A 26584-nucleotide genomic window follows, 5' to 3' on the forward strand; every position below is an offset into this window, starting at 1 on the left:
ACCCCTACCCCCTTGCTAACTAGCGCAGGGGTAATACACCCTCGTTAAATTCTAATGGCTTGTCATTTCAGCTACGTCGAAAGTAAACCCTATGTAAATAGCTAAGGTTTGTATGGTTAGGAAAAATACAAATTATCTCCGAATTTGTCATTTTTTGTTTTTTTTTTCAACTTTTCTCCACAGTGATAGTTTAGACACCCCGGCAGACCTTTCAGGCGAGTCATCTCTGCCTTCCCCAGACTCTGCAATAGGTGGCACACCTGGCCTCACACCTGACTTGGAGTTTCACTCTCCTATAGGGAAGGTAACAGAAGAGAAAGTAGTCAGCGAAAGAGCTGGAAAAAACGCTTTGGCAAATGCTGCAACGGCGAATGCCACACCGGAAAATGAGGTAAGGTTGTTGATGCCTTTCATACTTGTTCTATTTCGTCAGATTGTAGTGTTAGGAAATCTTAAGGTATACATTTTGCGAGTTCAGATTTGTTAGGTTTATACCAATTTACTGTTAGTGCTTTTTTTTTTAGATTTATGCCTGTTTAGTGTTTTTGTGTTGAAAGTTATCATGAGTTGATCTTATATGTAGCTAAACTACTGTTATGTTCCTTATGACTGGTAATTCAAGGATTTAAATGGTATATATGGTTGACAAATATTTCCCTGCCCTTAATGAAGTTTGGCAAGATATATTGAATTGAATTACTGTACAAATAAATTTAGTATTACTGAAGGGGATCTGTATCTAATGATGTGAATTATGAAAGCTGGAAGAGAGCAAAGCAGTTCAGATAATTACAGAAGCCAGAAATGGGAGATTTAAAAAAAGAAGAAATCAGCCTTCAGAAATAGAAGTCTGGAACTCAGTTTTATGGTCTTTCATTCAAGAGGGTAGTAATAAATTTCTTGAGCTAATGAAAATTGTATACAATACTGTATTGGTAAAGCTTTCATAAGTTTATTAGAATTCTTTTGCGATGGCTAGGTTCTTGTGTGCCGTGATAATGGAAGATTCGAGTATTACATGGAATAGGTTAACTAGCTGTGCCAAATCACAGAAGAATTTGTAATCTGTTCTTGTTAATAGAAGAGACTTGATAATAGGCAAGAATGTGTATCATAACAGTCCATTGATAAGGCAAAGGTTAAGGTTTGGGTAAAAACTTATCTGTAGTGATTTTCAATTACACAGACCTTCACTCCTCCTAATTAAAATTTAGTCTGTAACATAACAAACTAAGAGTTATAATACAATGAGTCTGTGGTTGTGTTAGGCAGAATTATGGGAGTTGGTAGAGAGTATGACAGTGCAGTTTATTACAGTGGCAAGAATTATGGGATTTGATGGCTGTTCAACCATTCATTTACGTGACGAGAGAGAATTTCATAATTTTTTCAGCTGTAGTAAAACTTTTTGAAAACTGTTGGGCATTGAACCTTATGAGAGGGAATGCTAAGAAAAATTTGGCTAACTGCAAATTTCTGCAAAGGTCAATTCAGAGTTTGTGTCACTTATTTAGAGTATGATTACGATAGAATATTGTAATAAATATAAAAGCTGTCATGGAAATCATAAGTCCTTGCAGACCGTTACTTTATCCAGTGTAAGATCTTCCCAGCCACTTTCAGAAAAGTTATTAAATAATAATATTCATACTTCTTGAAAGTTATGTGAAGGATTTGTTCTAAGATCTAATGGAGAATACTGGATTGACGTCAATTTGTAGTAGTAGGCAAGGGAACAGATGAAAAGTAAAAAATAGATGAATTTCACTATAATTATATTTCTTTACTAATGTTTGTCCTTTATGAATATCATCATTTATGTACAGATTACCCTGTAAGCCAGCCACTAGATTATATAGTAATAATGATCACTAAATAGTAATACCATTTACAGGAAATATAAGTTATGAAATTCTTAAAGTAAATATTTTACTGAATAGTCATTATTGATGTGTAAAGTTTTAAGATGTTTTAGGCTTTGGTTGTGCCTAGAAAATAGGAAATTTGTTTAATTTAATTAAGTTTTTTAATGTGCAGTAGTCCAATTCAGATATCTGATGTATACCTAAAATCCTTGAATTCCTATATTTTTTAGTGATATGATGGTGATAATATCATTAATTGTTCTTAGTTGAGACATTTTGATCCTATGAAAACTTAGTTTTCCCCAGTGAATTATTTTTCCTTTAGCTTCAGTGATACCCACCATTGTGTAGTTAGGATAACCAGTTTCTTTATCCATACATTGGTACTAGTTGGGTTTATGTATATTCTTGTGTGCCTGCAGTTTTATTTACAATTGTATTTCCATGGTGCATATCTAAGCAGACGGTGGTAGAAAATGTCATGGCAAAAGAAGAGGATGATGAAGATGCTGACACGCCTGAGGCTGAAACTGCCAGTACTGCATCCTCATCTTCATCTTCACTCTTAGTCATGGAGAAGGAGGACAGGCTTCTTACAGATTCCACTCAGATTGAAACTCCTACACAAACTCTTATAGATTGCGAGTCAAATACTGAAAAATCTGGCGCTAAAGAGACTGCATCCATAGGCATTATGGATACTGTAGATTCACAGCCAATAAACCCAATTCAGGAACCACTTGTTCCATCTGCTTTTAAAGAGAGTGCCCTGTATACTACGGGTGAGCCAAAGAGTCTGGGTGATTCCCCTAAAGAAAGTCAACAAAAAGTAGATATTGAGTCTCCTGGGAAAAAATCAAGCCTGACCACTCTGGCAGACGTAGAAGAGTTCATTGATGATATTTTGGTGTCCGGTAAAGCCACTGCTGAGAAAAGAGGTAACACATTTGGTACTACTGTTGATGACAGTGTAAGGATGCAAGTATATGGTCAAGAGCCAGATAATGAAATAGAGAAACCTATGGAAGTATCTACAACTAAGCAGAAAATTCAAGATGGTATTTATAGCCCAAAACAGGATCACATCTCAGAGACCAAAAGTGAAACAGTTACAGCATTACCTTCAAAAGCCAAGGCAAGTACTGTGACTGATCCAGAGTCTGAATCTGCTGGTACCCAGAGGCCTGACCTAACCCCTGAAACACCAACAATGGCACTTGATAAAACTTTTGCTGTAGAGTTTGCTGGATGTCCAATTAAAAACACCACCCCACTAACCACACCACTTGTTATACCAGAAATCAAGGTTTGTGTGAAATTGTAATTGTCTTTTAAGTTTTGTAGCCCTTTTGAAAGATGCTATTTACATTGCTTCTTTTCCAATTAAGGTTTTGTGTTTTGGAGAATGATTATGGACAAGTTCTCAGATAGTTGGTTTTGAGTTTTATTTGGATTTTGTTTTGTTTTTATATAGTTCATTACTATCTGTTCATAGTTTGGTATGTATGGCACTTACTATTAGGTGTTCTAGGAGCTTTATAGTTACTATGCACTCTTCACAGAATGAAGGCTATGAAGCAGAAAAAACTCTTATTTTGTTTGTATAAACAAATTGTTTTGTACAATTCAAAAGTGTAAGATATTAATTACTTTGGGTTATTGAAGTGGAGTAGTTGTAGTCTTTAGTGAAAAGAATTAATGATAAAAAAAAAAAATGACAAATTGTCATAAGTACGTTATAATGCAGGTAATGTATAATTAGACTTAGCTACGGCATTTGGCGAATATGTGTGTCATAGTAGACAAGGAAAATCTATAGCTTAATCTAGAGGCAATTATAAATTTCAGTATCCTGATAAAAACTAATAGATGTAAAAAAGAAAATATATAATTTTTTCCTTAAAACAATTTTTTTTTTTTTATATATACACAATTCAACCATTCATATATGTCCACTTTTATGGTCTGACTGTCCCATTGAGCCTCTAGTACCCATCAGCCTTCTGCCTTATATTGTCTGTAGTCTGGATGAGGTTGGAAGAGAAATGGGTGGGGGTTGGGAAGAAGGGAAACTGATTTTTATAAAGGGAAAAGTTTTTAAAGAAAAAATAAATTTATGATTTATTTTTATTTTTTCATCACCAATAGTTTCTCTTAGTAATAGAAGGGGTGTGGTGGAATATGGCAGTATTAATTGTCGTTTTATTGTATCAATAACTTGATTGGCTCCATCTGGCCTGTCGGGTGTATATTGTCAAATTTCTACTACTTGTAGGTATCATAATGCTTGAGTTGACTCCTCTGTAAATCCATTACTTGTGAGACTATACTGGAGTGTCCAGTGTGAAGTTACAACCGCTTGAGGTTTCTAGGGAATTTTTCCTAATTACAACCTGCGTGGTTCGGCAAATTTTGAGAGATTGTGGTTTCTGAGTGTACCTCTCAGAGTACTCCCTCTCACCAAGGTCTGACTACTACTCCCCCTACCTGAGGGACAGGGAGAGACCGACTAGTCATGCGTCTGGCTATGCCGCTGAGCGTGTCCAGAACGAAGTATGTATATATTTATATATATAACCAGACTGAGAGCTCTTTATTATATAGGAAAGATGCTGGTCCAAGTACTAGATGCAGCTAGTTCCATGACCGAGTATTTATCCTTACTGACAAAGTTGGTATCGAAATATCTTGCCCATCCTCCCAGATGAGGTGAAGGATGAAAGTAATATATGCATAGCCTTTTTGCATGATGAGCTACATATCCTTCTGGATATAGGTTCTTCCGCAACTGGCTACTTGTCTTTTGCTAGCAACTTAGCATAACACCTGCTGTGTCTTCATGTTCAGGTAGTTAGGAGGTTGACAGGAATAGTGATTTTTTCTCTCATCAGTACCATAGTGCATTGGTATTTCTTTGTTTAGTAAACAGTCAGTTAGGTTACAAGGATGAGTTTCCTTTAAAGGACATCAGTTTGTGTGTGTTCAAGAACAAATCACAGATCTCTTGAAGTAATTTGTCTTTTGTATTTTTCCTAACTAAACAAACCTGTGTCCCTCAAGTTACACTGTCCACCTCAACTACCCCTCAAGTCATAGGTTAAAGGTCGAAGTAAGGGTTGCTCCACCTGAGAGGTAACTATGCTTACCTCATGAAGTTTAAACAGCTGTTACGGCTTCACTGAAGTCTCACTACTGTTAAAGCATTAAGTTGTATAGTTGGGGAAAAAGTACAAATTACTTGAATGAAATTTTTGATTTTTGTGGGATCCAGGCTGGGAACCATTCGTGCTGTAGACAAAGAAGTATAATTAAGGTAATTTTCTCATTCTTGGATACACAAAGATTATCAAGGGCCTGTTGGTAATGCCGATTGAATGGAAGGCATACAAATCCAGATGCCTTCGGGATATACCTGTTCATCTACTTTCCAGGGTTAGATAAGTAGTATACTGCCAGCTTGTAATTAATGGTCATTACAAACATTACAATAATGCTGTGTTGCATTGATGCCACAGATCAATACAGATTTGTGAATGCAGTAATATTTCTGATGGAAGTATTTGCTTACCCTACTTAAGACTACTGCTACATCATGCTTTTCTTTGATGTCTTGGTACTCTCTTGTCTGAAGATGATTACTGCTTGGTGACATAACATCTGTGATCTTGCACAGGCTTTATTTTGTAACATTCATTGAGTTGTATAAAGCTGAGTAAACTTGGAGGCTTGTGAAGATGGCCATTAATGGAGATAGTTGATGTATTATCTCCTGTCCTGGGAAGTTCAATTTGTACTTCATGGTCATCTAGTAGGTGTGCTCCCTTATCATGGTTTAGTATATGTGAACATTTAAATATCTGGGGATAGATGAATCAACCATCAGAAATGCAATAAAATATGACCGACTTGGGCCAGGTGTAGTCATTATTCTGCTGGTGATCACCAGAAATACATTCATGTATATCTGAAACCTAATACTGTTTTTTGTTGTGCCCACAATGTAACTAGTGCCAAGTTTTGGTTGAAAAGTAGTTGCCAGTGTGAATATTCTTAGCAAAGCAAAGTTATTGACTCTAATTTGTGTGTACAGAGACACAGAAGTATGCATCATGATAAAATGACTTAACTGAAGCCACGTTTCCCATCTCAAATGAGACACATTTCTTGGACTGGTTCAGCATGCTTAGTATGGCATGGTCTTGAATGAACTCAATTTTATCACCTGCTAATGCAATACAGTACTCCCTTGTCTTGTCGAGAACATGGGACTCATGAAGGATGTCTGTTACCATCATGGAATCTTGATGTGATGGCAGCTCTCCTATAATCCAGCTGAATTAGGTCTCCATGATTCAATAAAATGTTTATGGATTAATGACTTAAATTTTGTGGCATCACAGACTTTGGAAAGTCTGCTGTATGCAGTAGTACCGTACAAGGGCATTTCTGATATTGACCTTACTCTAGATATCATCAAGGTATCGTTTTATGCTAGATAATGTTTAGGATAGTTAGATGCTTTTCCTTCTTGTAATTTTTGTCTTATAGTGTAAGCTGGCATTATAAATTAAGTCCATTTGTTGCGGAGGAGGAAAGATTTTATTATAGGGCGGGTTTTCATAGGTATTGTGTTTATATATTTACACTTGCTAGTTTGGTACAGTTTTAGATGTGATATCACAGGAAAGAAAATTCTTTTACTATAAAAGTTTTTTGCATTTTTCATTGAATTTATAGAAACTATTCTCTGTACAATTTGTAGTACAGTAGTTATATATTTTAGTTTGACAGTACTGTTAGATTTTAGCCTGACAGATTTGTAAATTGAGTGTTGATAAAAAGGTTCTGAAATCATTAACAGGAAGAGTAATGTTTGTATCCATGCTTGTTTTATAAGCTCCAATACACAATTTTTTAAGCCTTTGGAAGTAATTTTGTTATTACTTGTGCTACTAATGCTGCTGCTTAAATTCCTGTGGTATGTTTTATTAAGTAATGGTATGGATTAATTTGTGGTTTCTAATGAAAAAATTTGTTATTTTTGCTCTACAATTATTAGATGTCAAACAAATGCTCCTAAATATAATTTATGTCATATATGTGGAAGAAGTTTTAAACACTTGAAAATTATAGAATTAATGTTTTGTTTGAGGGGCGCGACTCGCTATCTTTGCTTGGAATTTTGGAAATTAAGATGATTTATTTTTTGGGTATAAGAACATCTGTATTCCATGTTTTAAATAGTATTTTTAATGAAAACAATGTGTTATTGCTAAAACATCCTTTTATTAATTTTAATGCAAGTGCATCCAGTCCCTCACTCAACCCTTCTCTGGCCAGGGTACCTGTTATTTTTTTCTTCAAGAATTTGAGGGAAAGATATTCATGTCAGTTTCCCATATACTGGAACCCCCACAATTATCTCTTGATTCGAGAGGAGAATCTTGGTTTTCTTTGTTTCTCGATAGTATTGAAGGTAAACGTTTGCTGCACCTTTATATAAGTTATATTCATCGTATTTCTTTGTCTGCTTTTATATATGTTTATAATTTTTATGTTATGGTTATGCCAAAGAATGCATAAAGTGTCAGAGACAGTAACTAAAAGACCAAAGCCTAAAATGTTCCTAGTAAATATGAATATGAGAACATATAATAGCCACGTCTTAATCTTGCGAGAATTTGGTACATATAGCATCTATATTTCTGGATTTGAGGGAAGGGACTCATCACTGCTTTGTAAATAACCCTGAAATATTATAATTATGTCCTTATGATTCCCAGTGTTGATTTTTCAAAACATGAAATTTTCGGAGAATAATTGCCGCTAGTTTTTTTAATATTGATCGATTTTTGTCATTCAAACATGTAAAGATAAGGTTTTTTATAGCCTACAATTTGTATATTCAATTTGAAATAAAATAGAAACTTCTATAAGTAAAATAGTCACCTTTTAAAGTGACTTCTATACATTGATAAAATAAGATAAAGTAGAATAAAAATGTAAAGAGAATTTTCTAAGTACAACTTTCAAGAGTAGAATTCTCTTTCAAATGGTTTTTAAAAGAAAAAAAATCTATCATGAAACTAGAATTCAGTTAGTGTTTGAAGTATCCCCAAAGTAACCTAGCTTTAATGGGGCTGAGTCACGTCCTTTAAGTAAATATTTATTTCAAAGGAATCAATTAAAGTAAATGGCAGATATTTTGAGCTTTCTAAACCACAAAACTAACAGATATAACTGCTTCCTAACCATTGGCATGTGCTGTAATGGTTAACTGCTGAGAGTATAGAAACATGGCAGGAAGTTAATGCAATCCATAAATAACATGACTTTAAATGCCTGCATATATGATTGTTTTTAAATTTTTTTTCTGTAACTTTAATGTAGGTAAAATTGTTTTGAAAATATTCATTTATACAAAAAAAGGATGATGGAAGAGGTTTATACGTTTAGGATCCATTCCTAAATGAAAAGTTTTTATTATAGATACAATACAATACTGTATATACTGTATTTTTTATATTTTAAAAGTGATAACTACATGAGTGGAACTTTGGAGTCTTAAAGTATTCATTATAGACACTTAATGACAACAAACCAATGAATGATATACTGTTTCACTGGAAGATATGCCAGAAGAATTGAGATGGCTGGATAAGCCTTGTGTGTTTTATTCTTTTTCTTCATTATTCATTAAGTAACATTGATAAATTATATTGTTAGTGAAGCTAAAAATCTAGATGTAAGAGCTACTTTGTGATACAACTTTTTACAATTCCTCTGCTTACATGTAAATAATTAATATCCCCCTTAATTCTTCAACTTGTCTAGCCTATGGGATTTTAAGTTTTGAACTCAACTGTAAGAAGCATTCTTTTTCTATGTGACCCCTGTAGTCTTTGGAGCATCCTCTAGTTACCTTCTGGTGTGTTTAGTAACAAGTGATTTTCTCTATGCACTAATGTAGTGCATAAATGCCAAACTCATGTGGGTCTTGCATAATTTTCCAAATGGTATACCTAATAGAGACTGCAAATTTGCTGCAGACAGAAGCATTGCCGAGCCTTAGTATATAGTTAATTTTTTGAAATGGTGCTTTAAGGAACATTTCACGGAGCGACACAGGTTCCTCGCCCAGAAATAGATTTTTCCTTTGTCAAAATCCCTTTTTTATACATCATAATTGAACTTACTGTACACCATTCAGGAAGGAAAAGGAACCAAGTGTGAATGATTAAAGAAGATGATAGTGTAAACCAGATGATTTTTAGTCAGATTACGTAAATTATCGGTGCTTTATTGAAATTTTAAGCTCCTGTAGTTTAAACCTGTTTTGCCAGATATCATAATTTGCTCACTGTTAACATCTTTAGATTTTGAGTTGAATGTTGAAGACAATCTTATTCTGGAAGAAAGTCTCTCTAGATGTGATTGTGGTCCTTTTTTCTAGCTCTTCGTGTTGCAAGCATTCCACCTCTGTGAATTTTTATTCCAAGCAATATTGGATATTTGTACAGTACAGTACTGTATTCCCTACTTAACAATTGGTTTTTCAAAATTGATATCCTGAAGATCCATTATTTGCACTTGACTAGAAATGGAACCACCTCATGAAAATGATAAAAATTGGACATGGCGGGGAAAGAGAAAAGACCTTAGGAAAGTTCTAGAAATCTTGAAACGCCTATCATATTCGTCTATAATGCATTCTACTTTGTCTGTATTTTGAAAAGGGTGTCACTTTTGACTAATTTCTCAACTGATGGCACATAGAAAAGTAATCCTTAGGAGCATCTAACCAATTTAGTCACTTGACCCCTTTTTGGTACAGTGTACATTAATTGCCTTTTTGCCCAGTCTATCCCATGGCATTTGATGATCTGATCATTAAAGGGGCATGAATCTTGTATTATCCAACATCTGTTGAGAAGGCCAGATCACATGCACATGACTCGACCTTTAGAAGAGATGAATCCTGATCTTTCATTTGAAGGAAGGACATTATTGCTTCAAAATGTGATGAAATAATTTTAGTGAATTGAGACTAGATAGAATATAAACTTCAGTACTATAAACCTTCTATTGAATTTACCATCCTTTATAAGGAAAAACTAATGGTGAAAGTCATTTGGATTTGATGAATTAATTGGTGTTATGCAGTCTTCAGTACTTGCAGAATTTTCAGGTTTAAAAACATTTTTCCCTAGGACTGGTTACTCTATCCAGATGTATTTAAAAACTCTTTGGCAAGGTGGGAATCCTCTTGATGATGGTATTCTTAACCAATTTCAATCACAAATTCCTAACATTTTGTAGTGATTTCTTTATTTCTACCAGCTTGAAATTTAGATGCCCTAATCTATCTTGTGGGAATTCTTGAGTTCTAGATGTATGTCATTGACTAAAGCGGTATGCGTGTGCCAACTTTCATATGCTTCCAGTAGATCTTCCCAGGAGTCTTCCTAAGCTGAAAAAACCTCTGCACTAACTGCACTTCCACAGATAATACAGGAATCTGGAAATACTAAAAGTGTTTGTTTCAAGGCAGTGCAGTCCTAATGTCTTTTTTCTTTATAGCAAATATTTAAGTAAAGTTGCAAATCTCAGGCCTGAATTAAGCCACTGCATCCTGCTAGGCCATCACTTGGACCATACTAAGGACCAAGAGGATTTTGGCTCTATTTGAAAGATAGTTTTCATCTCCAAATACACAAGTGGTTTAGAAAAAGTACTTTTAGACTTTTATTGAATACAAGGCACGTAATGAGAAGCTAACACTGTAAGAAGTATCTTTTTCTGGCTATACAAGATATTGTAAAGGCATGTAAACATTTGACACATGGCGAATCAAGTTGCATTGCTTTCCACGAGATCTAAAGTCCTTTGACTTTTCGGCATTTTAAACATTCTCGATGTCATTGTGGTGTTAATGTCAGTCATGTGAAGGTGCTAAACAATATTCCCCAATTTTCCATAAGAGATTTTTTATGCAGGTGTTTAGATTTTTGGGTCTTTTGATACCAGTAGGACAGCTGGTCCCTGCCATGGCCAACTCTATGAGTAATGATAGGCATAGCTGTTTGAAACAGTGTGTCCCATCATTGTATGTGCATTACTACTGGTCATCTTTTTTAAGAAGTGCTTTAGATAATTTTTGGCCATAAAATATGTGTTCATGATGAGTAATGGGGTTACCCAACTTCACTTTTCTAACTTTTTCACTTATAAATTTGGTACAGAATTCCTTAGGTATGAGGCCTATTTATCCTAAGTATTTTTTTTTTTGTGTCCAATTTTGTTTTTCTGTTTGTGTTCAGCAGCTCTCTTATAAATTGTCAGACAAACTTGGCTAATGAATTGTTTAGCCTAGCTCATGGTATGAATCTGTCATCTTTGCTTTTTTACCCAACTTATCATGGTGTAAAAGATTGTTCATGACTCTACTCATCATTTATATTCAGATGCTCCCTGACATACCGTCCATTATGTGCAGTTAATTCCAAGTCTTGCCATTTCTTAAGAGAAGTTCAATATTTCATATTTCTTAAAAGTTCACTTCCTGCTTTGACCGAGATAGGAATTACTTTCCTAATCATCCAATAGAATTGGTGAAGCTTCAGAAGTTATGTTATTGATTTTACAGAATTCTTTAGTTGGTATACAGTTTTTATGTTATTCAACTTTCATAGTTCGTCATCAACTTTCAAGCTTTTTCCCGCACTTGAATAAAGCCCCTATGGGAACCCTTGAGCTTGTAGCATTTTGCTTTTTTAACTAGTGGTAGCTTCGCTTGTATTGATAAGGATAACGATGATATGCAGTGAGATAAAATTGCATATTGAACTCTAAAATACAACTTTATTCATTTGGATTTATTGTACCTATAAGGATACACTTGGAAATGGGTACAGTGAGTCCCCTTATTGAATGTTGCCTATCAATATTTTAAAACTTAAGTTTACAAGTCTTGAGTATAAAGATCTGTTAGTCACAGCATTGAGGACTTAGCCATACCTTTCCTTTGCTCATTGTTTTGCCTATATTTCTTATTTATTCATTTAACAATTTCTAGTATGATAAATTTGAAGTAAATAACAAATAAAATGTTCTGTGGAACAAAACATTATATAAAATGTGAGGATCCTTTCATTCAGTTTTAGTACAGAAAATTAATTCAGTTACAGTACCAATCACACTGTCTTTAGTTACTATGAGATAGAAAACTTGGCAGGGTTTTTAAAAATAGTAATTAGGGGCTGGATCAACACCTGCCTAAAGGTCAGCAGTATTGAACTATGGACTGATTAGTCTATCTTTGGGTGCCTTAAGGGGAAAACCCTTGAGATGATAACTCAGGCTGTAACTGATTTCTGAGGGAGAAGTACTGGGTATTACCACACTTTTCTTTTCTTAAAAGAATGTAGGTTGTATAACAAAATGTTTAAGTTGCTCTGGTAGTACTTGATATCACTAAAGCAAAGATTCTGTTGTTATTCCATATGGTATGCAGTATTGGATAGTCTGGTTAGTGTAGCATTGGTGTGGTAATTGAAAGACTTGAGATTTAGCTTCAAAAGTACATGATTGGCATAGTATCCTTTGGTTAAGTTGGTAGTTTTTTTTTTTTTATTTATTTATATGGGCTGTATGAGTGAAAACTCGATGGCACGGTATATAATTTTGTTTTCAGTTTTACAGTATAATGCTTTTTAATTTAATACTGTATGTTACATAATATTGTCAAGGGTTAATCCTCGTATATCCTCTCTTACAATTTGATGCTCATAAAGAATTTTACACTTTTCCCCTAAAAAATACTCTAACTTATATAATGGCATCTTATCTGTTGATAACAATTGTGGAGTATGAAGATTTGTTCTGTATTTGGAAAGTATGTGATGTTTGTTGCAACTGAATGATGCAGGTGGAGTTCGAGGATGATAGCATAACAGAAGACAAGGGGGAAGATGTCGTGGTAGATACAACAAAGGAGGAAGATAAGTCATCTCCAGCTATAGTAGAGGTAATTCCTTTTTGAATTACTGTACTATATAGTTTGTGGATCATTTGTTTAGGTGATATGTGAGGACAGAAATTTTTAGATAGATGACATCATACTTTTGCAGTGTCCCATTGGCTCATCCTTTTAGCCTTTTACTTTACCCATAGTTGTTCCTCAGCCCTGTATGACATCCCAAGCTCCAGTGCTTGGGCCATTTGGGCAAAATTTCATTAACCAAAATATACTTGGTAAATAATTTATTCCTAAAAATGATTAGATATTACCCCTTGAAAGTTAGGATAATCATTATAATCTATAGGAAATTAGGTACCAGTAAATTTTTTTTTTATGAAAACTAAAGCCTTATTCCCTAATTGCAAATTGTTACTATCAAATATTTCAGACAAAGCGGGGAAAAGATAGTCCGTCTAATGTCAGGAAGAAGATAGAGCAGGATGATGACACAGAAGAGGAGGAATATAAAAAGGCAACTCCAGTTGTTGTAGGGGTAAGTTCTTGATGTAGAAAGTATGTTATTCTTAAATGATTTTAGCAATTGATTTTATATTCATAAGAATAAACGAATTTATATCTGATGTAAATGGTACCCCCCCCTTTTTTTTTTTTTGATGACGACATGTTAGGTTGGATGTCCAAATTAATTCTTTTTCCAAAAGGTTTATAGTACCCCTTCAGGAAGGCTCCGTTGTGCAGATAGTGGTGGTTAAGAGGGGGAAGCTCTAACAAATACAGTATGGGGAATTTATATTTTGAAGTTTTAATTATTCTTGATTACAGTACTTATTTGATTACCCACCCCACAGTTGTATGGCTTTTTCTTGCTCTGAGTAAAGCTAATGATAAATATATGTTTTTAATTCCCCTAAACTCATGACCCTTCAGAAGGCGAGTCATGAGAATCGGCAGTCAGTGCTCTGTATAATGATTTATGATTTATCATTTTATACTATTCCCCCCCCCTTTGTTTTTTTTTAATATCTATCCATAATTTCTATGAATCTCCCCTGATATTTATATTGCGATTGTTTCTTCTCGGGAAGCTGTTTATCAACATTTACCCATAAGATTAAAAGAAAATTATAATTCTCTGTCCTTTGAACACCATAGGTAAAGTAATGAGACACAAGATAAACAGCAGTAACATGCATGGAGCTCTTTATTGTTTCACTCTTGTGATAAGTTGTAATGGGTTTTAAATTGTCTTGCTCTGGATATGATAGCAATTACTGCACAGGGATAGTACTGTGATTTAAATAACCATTATGAAGGGTGTGAAGGCCTCACTGATCCTCTCATGGAAAAGTGTTTCAAGTTCAAAACTCAAGTGAAACTTGCTTTTATTTCAGGGGGTAATTTAGAGAATAGGCAAGTCGCTTATAGTGGGATGATAACTATAATGACGCAAGAGCACCGTTCTCTTATACTTATTTAACCAGCCAAGTTTAGGTAGTGATAAGCCTCAAAAGCTCTTAACTTATATAGCTTCCTATGTTAAATCTCAGAAGGCCAGTGAGTTCACATAAAGGCGGCTATTCTGATCTTGCCTGCCTGGTTGCTAACCCTAACATGACTTCTCAAATCAGAGATTTGGAGGGTAGTATTAAAACAAGTGATTTAGAAAAAGCTAAACTTATGAATGCATATTTCACAACTGTATTCACTAGGGAAGAATCAATGACCCTCCTTGAGCCAGCTATCAAATATGAAAGGCCACAACCACCAAACAGAATCACTTTTACAATAGAAGCTGTCAAAATATAAATAAAGGTACTCAGTAAGTCTAAGGCACCAGGTCCAAATGATATTCATTCAAGAGCGGTTATAGAATTAGAAGAAGTGATAACCCAACACTTTACAAAATTTTTTGAAAGACAATAAATGAAAGAAAGGTACCACAAGGATGGAAACTAGGCAATGTTCGTCCAATCTACAACGAGGGACCAAAATAAGAACCTGGAAATTACAGACTTTACAGATTTGTATGTCTATCTTCAGTGCCTTGCAAAATTTTTTAATCAATTATAGTAGATTCAATCATAGAAAATAAAGAGAAAAACAATCTTCTGATAGACAGCCAACAAAGTTTAGACAGGAGATCCTGTGGGACAAATATGTAATTTGTTCCACACATGGTTAGCATGTATGACAAAAGCAGGACTAAAGAAATCATATACCTGACTTTCAGAAGGCTTTTGACAAAGTCCCTCAAAAGAAATAAATCCTCAAAAGAAATAAATGGTTAAAATTAGAGCACTAAGCATCACTGATGTGCCAGCTGAATGGATTGAAGATGGGCTGACAAACAGAAAATAAAGAGTTGTAATCAATGGAGAAGCATCAGAGTGGGCAGCGTTTAAAAGCCAACTACCTCAAGGATCTATCCTCAGCCCATTACTATTTCTGATATACATTAATGACATAGATTTAGGATTATCTAGTAGAATAGCCAATTTTGCTTATGACACTAAACTAGGCATAAATACTGCGAACTCCGAAAACGTAGAAGCCTTAAGAGAGGATCTAATTATGGATGGAAAATGGTCCAGAAAATGGCAAATGCTTTTCATCTTTGAGAAATGCATAGTTATGCACATAGGTTATAGTAACCCACAAACAGATTACTCACTACTGGGTAATGAAATAAAAAGTGTGGACCCAGAGTAAGATCTCACCATTATTATTAGCAAAGATTTAAAGTTTACCAAACAGCATAAAAGTTAAAAAGAAAGGACAGAAAATAGTGGGTCACATAAAGAGATAATTTAAATACAGAAACAAAGGTAATGTGCTGCAGCTGTACACATCATTAGTAAGCCCACATCTAAAATATGGAGTCCCATTTTGGTCAACAAATATTTAGAAAGATATAGATAGACTGGAAGCTGTACAAGCTAATGCCTCCAAACTAGTTCTAACAAAAAGACACGTATGGATATACATAGAAAATGGAACGTTTGCATTTTTTATCTTCAAACTTTACAACTGAAGGGGACAGCTAATAGAGACATTAAAAATTCTAAAAGGAATAACAAATGTAGACTTCAAAAAATTCTTTGCGCTTCGCACAAATCAGTCCTCAGGTAGTAGATACAAACTGGAATTGAAAATATACAACACCTTGCAATGTGATAATTTCATCACCTATAAAGAAGCAAATAGCAGTAGTAGTGAACAATAACATGATAAACGAATTCAAGAATTAGTTAGACAAGATCACATAGATTCTTAGATGTTTTAACTAATTTGCTCAACCCAAGAACAAATTTAGTCTGCAGATGGACTATAAAGTCTTTGAGACATCCAAAATTCTTGTAACTCTCTCTCATAGATATATATTTGAATCATCTTCCAGTTATTATTCAAAAGCTTGAATTATTGTGAAAAATACTTAAAGAATACTGTAAAAATGTGAGTCCTTTAGTGTTAATCGCATGACTAAAAACATTGCCAGGCAGCCTATTACTTTCCATTTACAAGTTAGGTGTGCTGAGTGTGTTGCTACTTGATATTTCTAAAGTAATCGTATTATTACAGGGATGACAGCTTGACACATGGGTTTAAAGTCATAAATGTATGTTGCAGTACTGTAAACTTTATACTAATGGGTGATGCATAATAGGTTAATTACAATTCTTTTTTGACAAATGTATAAATATTCTGTTTTGATATTTCATAATTTTCTTTTTTCTAAAGGTTCCACAGGTTCCACCAGTAGTAAAAAATGACAAAGTTGAAGATGGAGGGTACGAAGAAGATGAGGAAGAAGGAGAAACTGAAGAGGAGGATGATTTGGTGCTAAGTGATAGTGAAATGGTAGTGGAAGCCTCCATGAAATTTCCTCTGGCAAATAAAGGTTTGAGCATTCATATGGTTAATCTGTATGAAGCTATTCTCTCACAAATATTGCTGCTGTTTTCATGCAAAATTGCATCTTTCAGAAGACTGAAAATGACAGTATATATCAATGTCTTTACCCAGATAGAAGTTTGGGGGGAGAAAAATTTTTTATGGGAAAAACTCCTCGTTTCCTCCTTTTGTAAATTTTCAAAGTACTGTATCATAAGTTATGTTGTCTGGAGGGAAAAGAAAAGGCTTGGGAGGAATGAAGGTAGAAGTTACAGTAATGTCTTCCTTTAAACTATTTTTTTCATAGTAGGTGGTAGTAACGGTAAATGACAAATGATTTGAAATTAGAAATAAACATTTCAAAATTAAAGGAATATATTGCATCCCTCAAGTTCAGATATAGAGGTTATGTTTGTACAAGCTAAGCATATTTCTAATGATAAAGTATAAGAGAAGAGAATGTTGTGTTATTGTTATTTTTTGGGCCTGTGTAAGGCCTCTTTGCTGTACCATACCCTGAAAACTGCCTTCCTGTTAGCTTGGGTCTGCTCCAGCCATGTTAGTGAATTGTATACTTGTTTCTGGCAACATATCACTCAACTGGGTCAGTCTCATGAGAGGACTCACTTAAAGGACAAGAATTGGTTCTTTTTAGAAATCAATATTACTAAGATTAGACCCCTTTATCTCTAAGGCAGGTTATCCTACAGTACATACCATATGTAGATGTGGCGGAAAGGAAGGCTACTCAAATAAATGTAACCTCTACATGAGATTGTTGCCAATTTAGTTAAAATATCGTTATCAGATAACTGTGGTATGCTAATATTTAAAGTTTGCACATAACATGACCTTGCAGGATAGTTAATGGTAGAAATAGCACCTGTTTAATGTTCACTGGTCCTAGAGAGAGTAAGAAATACATTCAATGTGTTGAGAATGGTCCCTGCAGCCGGATTTTTTTTTTTTACGCTGTAAAGTAAATTGCCTTGAAGGAATATGGTAATGATATATAAAAGTTAACCATGAAGTAAGTAGGTCAAATTATTGCAGTTATTATATCTGGCTTTTTATTTATATTGTTAAAATCTATATTTGGTATTATTTGATGTGAGGAATATAGATAGAATTTTTTCATCAGTGATCAGGATTTTATTTTTTCCCTCATTGGAAGCTGATGGAAAAAATATACATTATGTTAATGTATTTTTCCTATTATTTAATCAATTATTTTATTTTGAATATTTTAACCTAGCAATAATCTTTATATTTTAACTGCTTAATATGACATAAGAATTTTCTAGACCTAGATTTAGGTACTGAAAGTATATTGCATTGCACTAATTAAAGGTACCCTTCATGCCTCATTTCAGCGAATCTCCAAGAGGAACAGAAACAGTCTGATGAGAATCCCAGCATTAATGAACCTACTTCAGAGGTTGCTGTTGATATGAATGTACAAGTCACTCAAATAACACAGAAAGAAGGTAAATATATTCATTGCTGTTAGGATTATCAATAGACAACCAACAGCTGTGATTGAAGGCCTTAAACCACCATCGGGTCTTAAATCTTGGGTCCTCATTGTCTCGTGATATAGTTTACAAATTTTATCCTTTTATTTTTTTCTTTTGTAATCCTATCATGTTGATGTTAACTTTGGGAAAAAGTTCCTATTTTTATTTTTATCCTTATCCAAGTTTTTGGCACTCTCTTGGCACAATTTTAACTATTTGAATGAGATATTATTTCAGTTTGTAGCAATACCCATAAAAATGTAATCGGGATATGATGAAAATTGAATGTTAAAAGATTTCTTTGAAGAATTAGCTTCCAGTTTTTTTGTGGTGTGGGATAGAAATTGGACAGGCAAAGATATATTTGATGGGCAGTGTTATTCTTGGTTTTGTGATAAGAGTCTAAAGGTATGAACATCAAGTAAAGGATTAATTTTATTCATAAAGCCTTTTGGGCCTTGAGGCTCATTTAAATTGTCAGCAGTATTTATTAGTCAATTTTTTCTACAAGAAATACCCCTTGTCATTTTCATTATGAGAATTATGTTGTTTCTATTTAACACTTCTTTATTAAAAATAATCTTAGAACCCATTCTCTCATTGTTGTTACACAGCTACGCCCTCTGGTTGTGAAAGTGATATCGAAGATAATGATGAATACAGCACAGAAACAGAGGTTTCAATAGAGGCTCCTGTTGTACCTTCAGAGGCTCCTGCCTTAGCTGCCCCAATAAATAGGGTCCCTGCTTCTTTAGAGCTGCCAGAAACAGTTGTAAGACTGGATACTCCTCAGGGAAGCTCTGTCTTCTTAGTGGGAACCGCTCATTTCTCACGTGAAAGTCAAGATGATGTAGCAAATGTAAGTTCAGTGCCTCTTATATTTTTTGTCTCCCTTTTTTCTAAGGGTAATATTAATTTTGTATTAAGTATAGATTTCTTTTTTATATAATTATAATTGAATAATTAATATTTTTAGTTTAAAGTGAACAAACACAAACAAACAATTAGTTCATGTTACTGTCAGTGTTTGATATTGGATAACGTGAAACCATTTTCCTTTTCAAAATATGCGATTTATTGGAATGTGTTGAATTAATTGAAGTTTTATGATATTAATTTTGAAACTTTTGGACTAAACTGTACTTAAAACACATATTGACGAGGATAGGTCATTTAAATCAATATCAACCTAATGTAGATTCAGTCTTGTTGAAATAAGAGTTTACAATTGAATAAAGGACTTGGCTTAAGGTTCATGAAAGTTAGGGGAACATAACTTTTAACTCAACGTTCTAAGAAATACATGATTGTTTTAATGTTTTAATTTATTTAAAGATTGGGTAACAACTAAACATATGAATTTTATTTTGATATGTTTGTAAAGATGTAGACACTAGTCATCGATACTAAATTGCAAACTTCTTTCATATTATTGCTCTTCTTTTTTTTTCTTTCAGACCATTAGGGCTGTGAAACCAGATATAGTTGTTGTGGAGCTTTGTAAAGCTCGAACTGCTATACTCCAACTGGATGAAGAGACCATTCTAGAAGAATCTAGAAGTCTTGACTTTAGTAAGTGTTACTTTATCTGTATTTTTCTTCAGATGTGAAAACTAAGTCATACTTTTATGCTATATAGAATCAATATTTTGTATTTTATAAGGTTAGTCTAGCCATTTTGGATGACTGATAATTTATAATCATTCCTTACTTGGTCATTTTTAAACTCTCCTTTTAGGGAAGGTTCAGATGATATTGCGGCAGCATGGGAAGGTCCAAGGTATTCTATATTTGTTGCTGCTCTCAGTCTCTGCACACATTACTAAACAACTTGGTATGGCACCAGGTGGAGAGTTTCGAACTGCTTTTGCTGAGGTATTGTGTTTTACATAGTTTACATTTGATTTATTGATTTATTCAAAGTGATTCAAACAGTTTTACTTTAAAATTTTCTTGGGGGAAAAGGGTGATTGCTGGCTTTGAACTTAAAAGAACTTTATGTAGTTTTCATGGGGTATTTGCCTAACTCGTAAGCTAAGTTAGGTGAACTGAACTTGAAACATTTAGAATTACTTTTAGAGTTCATTAGTAGATATAGTTAAGAAAACAATGAATAAAGTAACTATGCTCACTAGTGATCATCATCATATTAAACATAATGGAAGAACACAGTAAAGTTTTACTTTGTGGAAAACATTGATATACTCATAAGCCAAGCTTTGAGAAAGTAGTAGTAACATCAGGGGAGTATAGAAATAAATTTTATTAAAATTCCAAATTTCCTTATTTATTTTATATAGAAGGCAAGAGTATTCAAATGGGGAAGATCAAAATGTGTTTCGGAGTAAAGAAGCCGATTTTTTTTTTCCTTTTTTTTATAATATATATTGAAAATATGTTTATTTTTAAATCTGCAGGCAAGACACTCTGCTCCTGGCTGTTTGATTCAGTTTGGCGATCGTCCCATTCAGGTCACCCTTTCACGTGCCTTAGCATCTTTATCACTGTGGCATAAGATTAAACTTACTTGGCATATTCTTACATCCAAAGAGCCAATCAGGTATGTTACATAATTTGTTTATCATGTTAGGTAGCCTGTACAATGTAATAAATTTTAAGTGATAGTTATGTAGTAAATATACAGATTTTAAGGTTTGATTGAATGCTTGTTAACTCAGTGATATTTAATTAACTTCATTCTGTGGTATGTTATGACTGCTTTTTGGTTTACTGTAAACTTTATAAAAGAAATTGTGATTGGAAAAAATAGTTTTATAGTATATTCACCTCTTGAAATTTATAATTTGGTTTGGGGAAAGGAGATATTTTATTTCTGCAGTTTGAAATTTATTTTATTTTTATTCATAGCAAAGAGGAGGTAGAAAAGTGCAAACAGAGAGATTTTATTGAGGAGATGTTGGCTGAGATGACTGGTCAGTTTCCAGCTATCAGTGAAGTTTTTGTTAAAGAGCGCGACATATACTTATGCCGTTCACTCCAAGCAGCGGCACAACCTGTTCCTAATCCTATGTCCCCTTCAGGTATGTGAAATTATAATTTATTTTGGTTTCACAACAGCTTTTTCTTATGGACTGATAGATTGTGTAGGAAAACTTGAAATTTTCTTTTGTGGGCAGCTGTTGAAGTTAAATTCATACAATACTGAGAATACATTGCTCCGACGGTAGTCTTTATTGGAAAAAAAAATATATGAAAAATATATTTATTTTTTACAGGAATTGCTCCACGAATTGTGGTTGGTGTCGTGGGCATAGGACATGTTCCTGGTATTGTTGAACGGTGGGGTAAGGTCACAGATGAGGATATTCCCCCAATTATGATGTAAGTCTCGTCACAATCCCACTCCTTTGAGAAACGACATGTTTTACCCTTAAATAATTTTTTTACAATATAAAGTCATTAACTGATTTCATAAGTATATTATATTTTTAGGATTATTTGAATTATAATCTTAATTTCTCCTGTTTTGTAGGATCCCACCAACTAGCCTCAGTACGCATGTCCTGAAATTTACTTTGAGAGTAACGTTTTATGGACTGCTGGGTTATGGTGTGTACAAGTGCTTGCCTTCTTCAGCAAAATCCTCTGTTCAGTCATCTGTCCAGTCTGTTATGAAAGTTGTGACTGATACTCTTCCTCAGAAGTGGTTGAAGTAACTGAAGGTGAGATGAAACTTTTTTAGACAGGCCTTAGTTTTTTAATGTACTGTACTGTATTTACTCCTGTTTTTATTAGAAGCTTGTATTTGCTGATTTTTTTTCTCCTTTTATAACATTTGAGTATAACATTTTAATAAAGATTGGATATAAGGTTTTTAGTCTGAATTATATATAATTTTCTGTTTTAATAACTGAACAAACTTATTTCAGCCTAAATAATGTTGTTCAGTGTGCAAAAGTACTATATATTAATTCTATTTTCTAATTTTTACAATTCTCCCCAGTTTTAGAAGAACTGGCATTAGTTTTTATCCTTAAATAGACTGTGAAAAAAAAAATTAATTTGATATGCTTTTACTTGATTTGCTTTCAAAATTGATGTTTATTTCGCCTATCAGGAAATGAAGAGCATTTGTAAATTTTTTAAATCGGCCCCTTGAAGTTTAGAATTGTTCTGCTAAGCAACACTTTATACAACTCTGTTATGCTATAAAAATGTGCATGCTTTGTAGTTACCAATTAGTTGAACAATTTATTGAAGAAAACATCCTGCATGTTTACACAGAAAGGGTTGTAAACAGAAACTAAGTTTGCTGTTTAGGCATGAGAATGTATGAAGTAATTTATGTACTCTACATAGTTAAGTACTGTATATAGATTTGTTACAGCTGGGAGGAACATAGAGAGTAGAGTTCCCCTTTTTGTTTTATTTGTTGATGGTGGCTACCCCCAAAATTGGGGGAAGTGCCTTGGTATATGTATGTACAGCTAAGCTAGGTAGTATATTCTTGAGGGGTAGTTGTTATAGATATGATAGCCAAAAAATCTTTACATTATATCCTAAAGATCTTTGATCAATTATTATGAATCCTAAAACTTCTTAAGGTGATCAACTTTTTCAGTATATTAGTTAATATACAAAAATAAAGGGTGAAAGTATCATGAGTTAATTAAAAAATAACATGAAAAATATTATGCTTCATCTAACAAAGCCCATCTTTATCTTTAGCACAAAACTAAATGTATAATTTGACAAACTATAATCTTCCTGTGACTGAACTACACACTTTATTTTAATATTCAAGCTATGATTGCATGCCTGACTAATGTAATTGAATGAAATAGAACAATTCCTACATCTGGAAGCTACAGTATTATGAATGCCAAAACTTTCTCTTACTATGAACAACCGATCCAATATATTAGGTGATGTGCAAGAATGATGAAAAGTTCTATTAATATATAAGAAGTCTACAGTATCTAGGTTTTATAAGTTGTAGAATTCTTATGCTTTCTTCTTTTTGAATTGCTTCTTATTGAAACAGAAAATAAAATAAGGACAGTATCTTTGGAGAGGTAAAGGGATATACTGTAAAAGTATTAGTACAGTACTGTACTAGAGAATGTGGAGAAGCGTATTACTTCAAGGAAGAGAAGTTTGGTAATTATTAATGTATAAAAGAAAAGCTGAAGCTTTTTAATATTTTTACCTAAATAATTGTGGCCCTTGGTTGGTTGAACATGGCAACAAATGGAAAGTTAGGTCTTTCAAAGTTACAATCGAAGATGGGTGAGGCTGATTGGTTTACTGAAGGGAATGGGAAAGATGAATTGTTTATCTTGATTAGTTTAATTGCAATTGAAGTGAGGAAGACCAAGAATGCAGATTAATTTTCAAGATTGGATAATAAAATGAAAAGGTACAAACCCTAATTTAGTTTCTCGATACAGTACTAGCAAATATTTAATAGGTTACTTTACTATTCTGACAATGTTTCAGTGATTGCATGAAGGAATTTTCATGTTTTGTTTATTTATTTTACTTGTGTTTCTCTCTAGTCCAGTAGTTAGGTGTTATGGTTATTTGTAACCCTTTTGTAAAGGATATTTTGTAATCATGTATGATTGTTACCAACATAAGTTCATAGGAAGTTTTGGTCAGGTTTTATACTATCAAATTACAGACAAGTGGATTAGTTATGTAAAATCTAGCAGCTTGACAAAAATAAAATAAGGTCTATGAATGGTAAATATATTTTTCAATTTTTAGTCCTTAACATATTCTAATGTACTGTACTACAGTAAAATGTAGATAACATGAACAGATTTATTAAAGATTTTATTAGTATTAGATGTAGTTATGCTGAGTATTGCATACCTGAATTTTCTATATTCATTGTGCTTTATTGCTAGACTAAAATCTTCTTCCATTTTTTACAGCTGTGAGTGACTGAGGAGCGCAGTATTCATCTGATAAGTGTTAAGCAGTGTCATTTTAGTGATGTTTGTGTGACTTATTCATAAAGTGAAAATTGAAGCTAAATTTATTTTAGTAACCATGAAAATGTGATTCTGAGAATAGATGAGAGTGGAATAAAAACTGTTGACTTGCATTAATTTAGGATTAAACTGAAAGTGAAACGAAGTACTGTACTGCACTGTGTTAGCAAAATCAAAAATGTCTCAAGGAACATTTGAAGTGCTTCCTGTTGTGGAAAAGGAATTGGATTCAGTGGAACCACAGTCAAAGAGAGTCAAGGCGGAATCTAATCATGCTGCAGATGGCAAATATACTACCCATTGTAAGGATGATGCTGCCTCTCATAGCGATGATGATTATGAGCATGTTCAGAGTGGCCTTGTGTATGTTATTACATCATTTCCGGGGGCCAGCTTACCTCACTACTTGAGCAATGATTACATCGAAGGTTGCAAATGTGGTAAAATCTGTAATGAAAATTGTCAATGTCTTTTACAGCATGGCTGCCCATATGAGATAGGAAAACTGAAAAAAAACTATTATGATAAACCTATTTTTGAATGTAATGAATGGTGCAACTGTAGTAATTACTGCCCTAACCGTGTAGTTCAGCGGGGTCCAGTTACTGGATTAAAAGTTTTGCCTCTTCCAGGAAAGGGGCATGGCGTTGTATCATCATATTTTATTCCCAGGAATTCTTTTGTCTGTGAATATGCAGGAGAGTACATAAGTGTTGAGGAAGCATGCCTTAGATTTTCCCAGCAAAGTGATAAGGATTCAAATTACATTCTTATCCTAAAAGAACATTTCCTGAAATCAGCTTCAGGGCCATGTATCACGATTATTGATCCGACTGTTGTTGGAAACATAGGCCGATATATTAACCATTCATGTAACCCAAACTTGGTTGTGGTACCTGTTCGTATAAACAGCATGCTACCTCATGCTGCTTTTTTTGCAGTTCAAGACATTTTACCAGGAGAGGAACTATGCTATGATTACAGTAGCACTGTATTAGTAAAGGGGGAGTTACCAGTATCTTTGAATGAAAGAAAAGCAACTGGGTCAGCCGACAGCGAGATTAGCCAAGAGGTTGATGCTGGTGACGACAACACAGAAATAGCAAGCTCCTCTTCTTTATTAGGTGGTGGAGAGGTTTTGCAGTCCAAGAAGACTGTTAAATTAGAGGGTTGTAGAGCTTTAATAAGAAATAAGAAATGTCTTGAACCAAATGTTAGCTCTTCATACTCATTGAAACCTTGCCATTGTAAATCTGAGAACTGTAGGAAATTTTTACCTGCTGATAAGGATATTTTTTGAGTGCAAATATAGTACTTATCTGTCATTGGTTGACTTCAATGCTGCCCTTTCATAATTGAAAATAGCATGTTGTTGTAAAGCATAGGGGGCATAGTTTTGATGCTGTAGTCCTGCCTAGACTGAATAGCACTTTATAATTGGGGTATTATCTGTTAAAAGTTATGGAAGTAAGCTAACTTCACTAGTCCAAGGGGTTATATATATATATATATATATATATATATATATATATATATATATATATATATATATATATATATTTTTTTTTTTTTTTTTTTTAATAATTACTTGGTTTACTGGAAGTCCCTTCTTTGAGCTATGATTTGTTTGAATTCTTCATTGTGGAGGGAAAGAATCTGATTACCCTTTCTAATCCATGAATATTTTAAAATACTGTAGTTGTTTACTGCAATACAATTAACGTTTTGTGATTAAGTTTGGCGAGTCAAGATGCAACTTCACTTTGTTCCATGGGAAGCATTTCAGATTTATATAAATATATCCACTTGTGATTTTTATATTTACCTAAACAGACAATCCCATTATTTGAGAAAACTAGATGGCTGTGTGTGAACTGTACTTGTATAAGTTTCCAAGATATTTTTGTCAACAGAATTTTGTAGGTCATACGTTGTCATAAAATGTCGACTTATTTTATTGCTTATCTTTGCCTTTTTATTTTAATGAGGGCTAACTACAGAACAGAGCTAAGAGGAATTTTCAATTGTGTAGATTTGACCTTCCACGTTCATTAGCACTTGTTTGTGGTAGTACTATAAATATTACATTGTTATTCCTTCTTGGTTGTTCAGTGGCATTTTTATCCTTTGCTAAATTGCTCAAGTAGAATACATCTTACCCAGAATGTTAAGGTAGTAATTTTATTGCAAATTGAGTGATTTCATTGTAAAACTGATTGTTGCAAAATTTTATTACCTTGATTACTGTTGGTTTCTCGTCTTGAAATGAGTGCATTTTAATAGTTTTTCACTGCAGATTGAATGTTGCAAGTGGATCTTTCATATTATGGAATTAATTTGTCAATTTGGCTGCTTTTAATGACATTTAAG

At 33.6% G+C, this 26584-nt stretch overlaps 1 protein-coding gene across 1 annotated transcript in view; it reads left to right on the forward strand.

The window, feature by feature from the left end:
- Positions 1 to 25742, forward strand: part of LOC137615886 (uncharacterized) — a 46371-nt gene extending 20629 nt beyond the window's left edge. The window contains exons 3-17 of the mRNA XM_068345576.1: positions 184 to 391; positions 2326 to 3171; positions 12793 to 12891; positions 13274 to 13378; positions 16594 to 16744; positions 18111 to 18224; positions 18869 to 19113; positions 19712 to 19826; positions 19993 to 20129; positions 20672 to 20814; positions 21123 to 21295; positions 21491 to 21596; positions 21748 to 21927; positions 24128 to 24156; positions 24361 to 25742. Coding sequence (XP_068201677.1) covers positions 184 to 391; positions 2326 to 3171; positions 12793 to 12891; positions 13274 to 13378; positions 16594 to 16744; positions 18111 to 18224; positions 18869 to 19113; positions 19712 to 19826; positions 19993 to 20129; positions 20672 to 20814; positions 21123 to 21295; positions 21491 to 21596; positions 21748 to 21927; positions 24128 to 24156; positions 24361 to 25514 — 3805 coding nt within the window. The 3' untranslated portion in view covers positions 25515 to 25742. The remainder of the gene's footprint in view (positions 1 to 183; positions 392 to 2325; positions 3172 to 12792; positions 12892 to 13273; positions 13379 to 16593; positions 16745 to 18110; positions 18225 to 18868; positions 19114 to 19711; positions 19827 to 19992; positions 20130 to 20671; positions 20815 to 21122; positions 21296 to 21490; positions 21597 to 21747; positions 21928 to 24127; positions 24157 to 24360) is intronic.
- The last annotated feature ends 842 nt before the right edge of the window (positions 25743 to 26584 follow it).

Source organism: Palaemon carinicauda, chromosome 2 (genome assembly GCF_036898095.1).
Source record: "Palaemon carinicauda isolate YSFRI2023 chromosome 2, ASM3689809v2, whole genome shotgun sequence".
Classification (NCBI taxonomy): domain Eukaryota; kingdom Metazoa; phylum Arthropoda; class Malacostraca; order Decapoda; family Palaemonidae; genus Palaemon; species Palaemon carinicauda.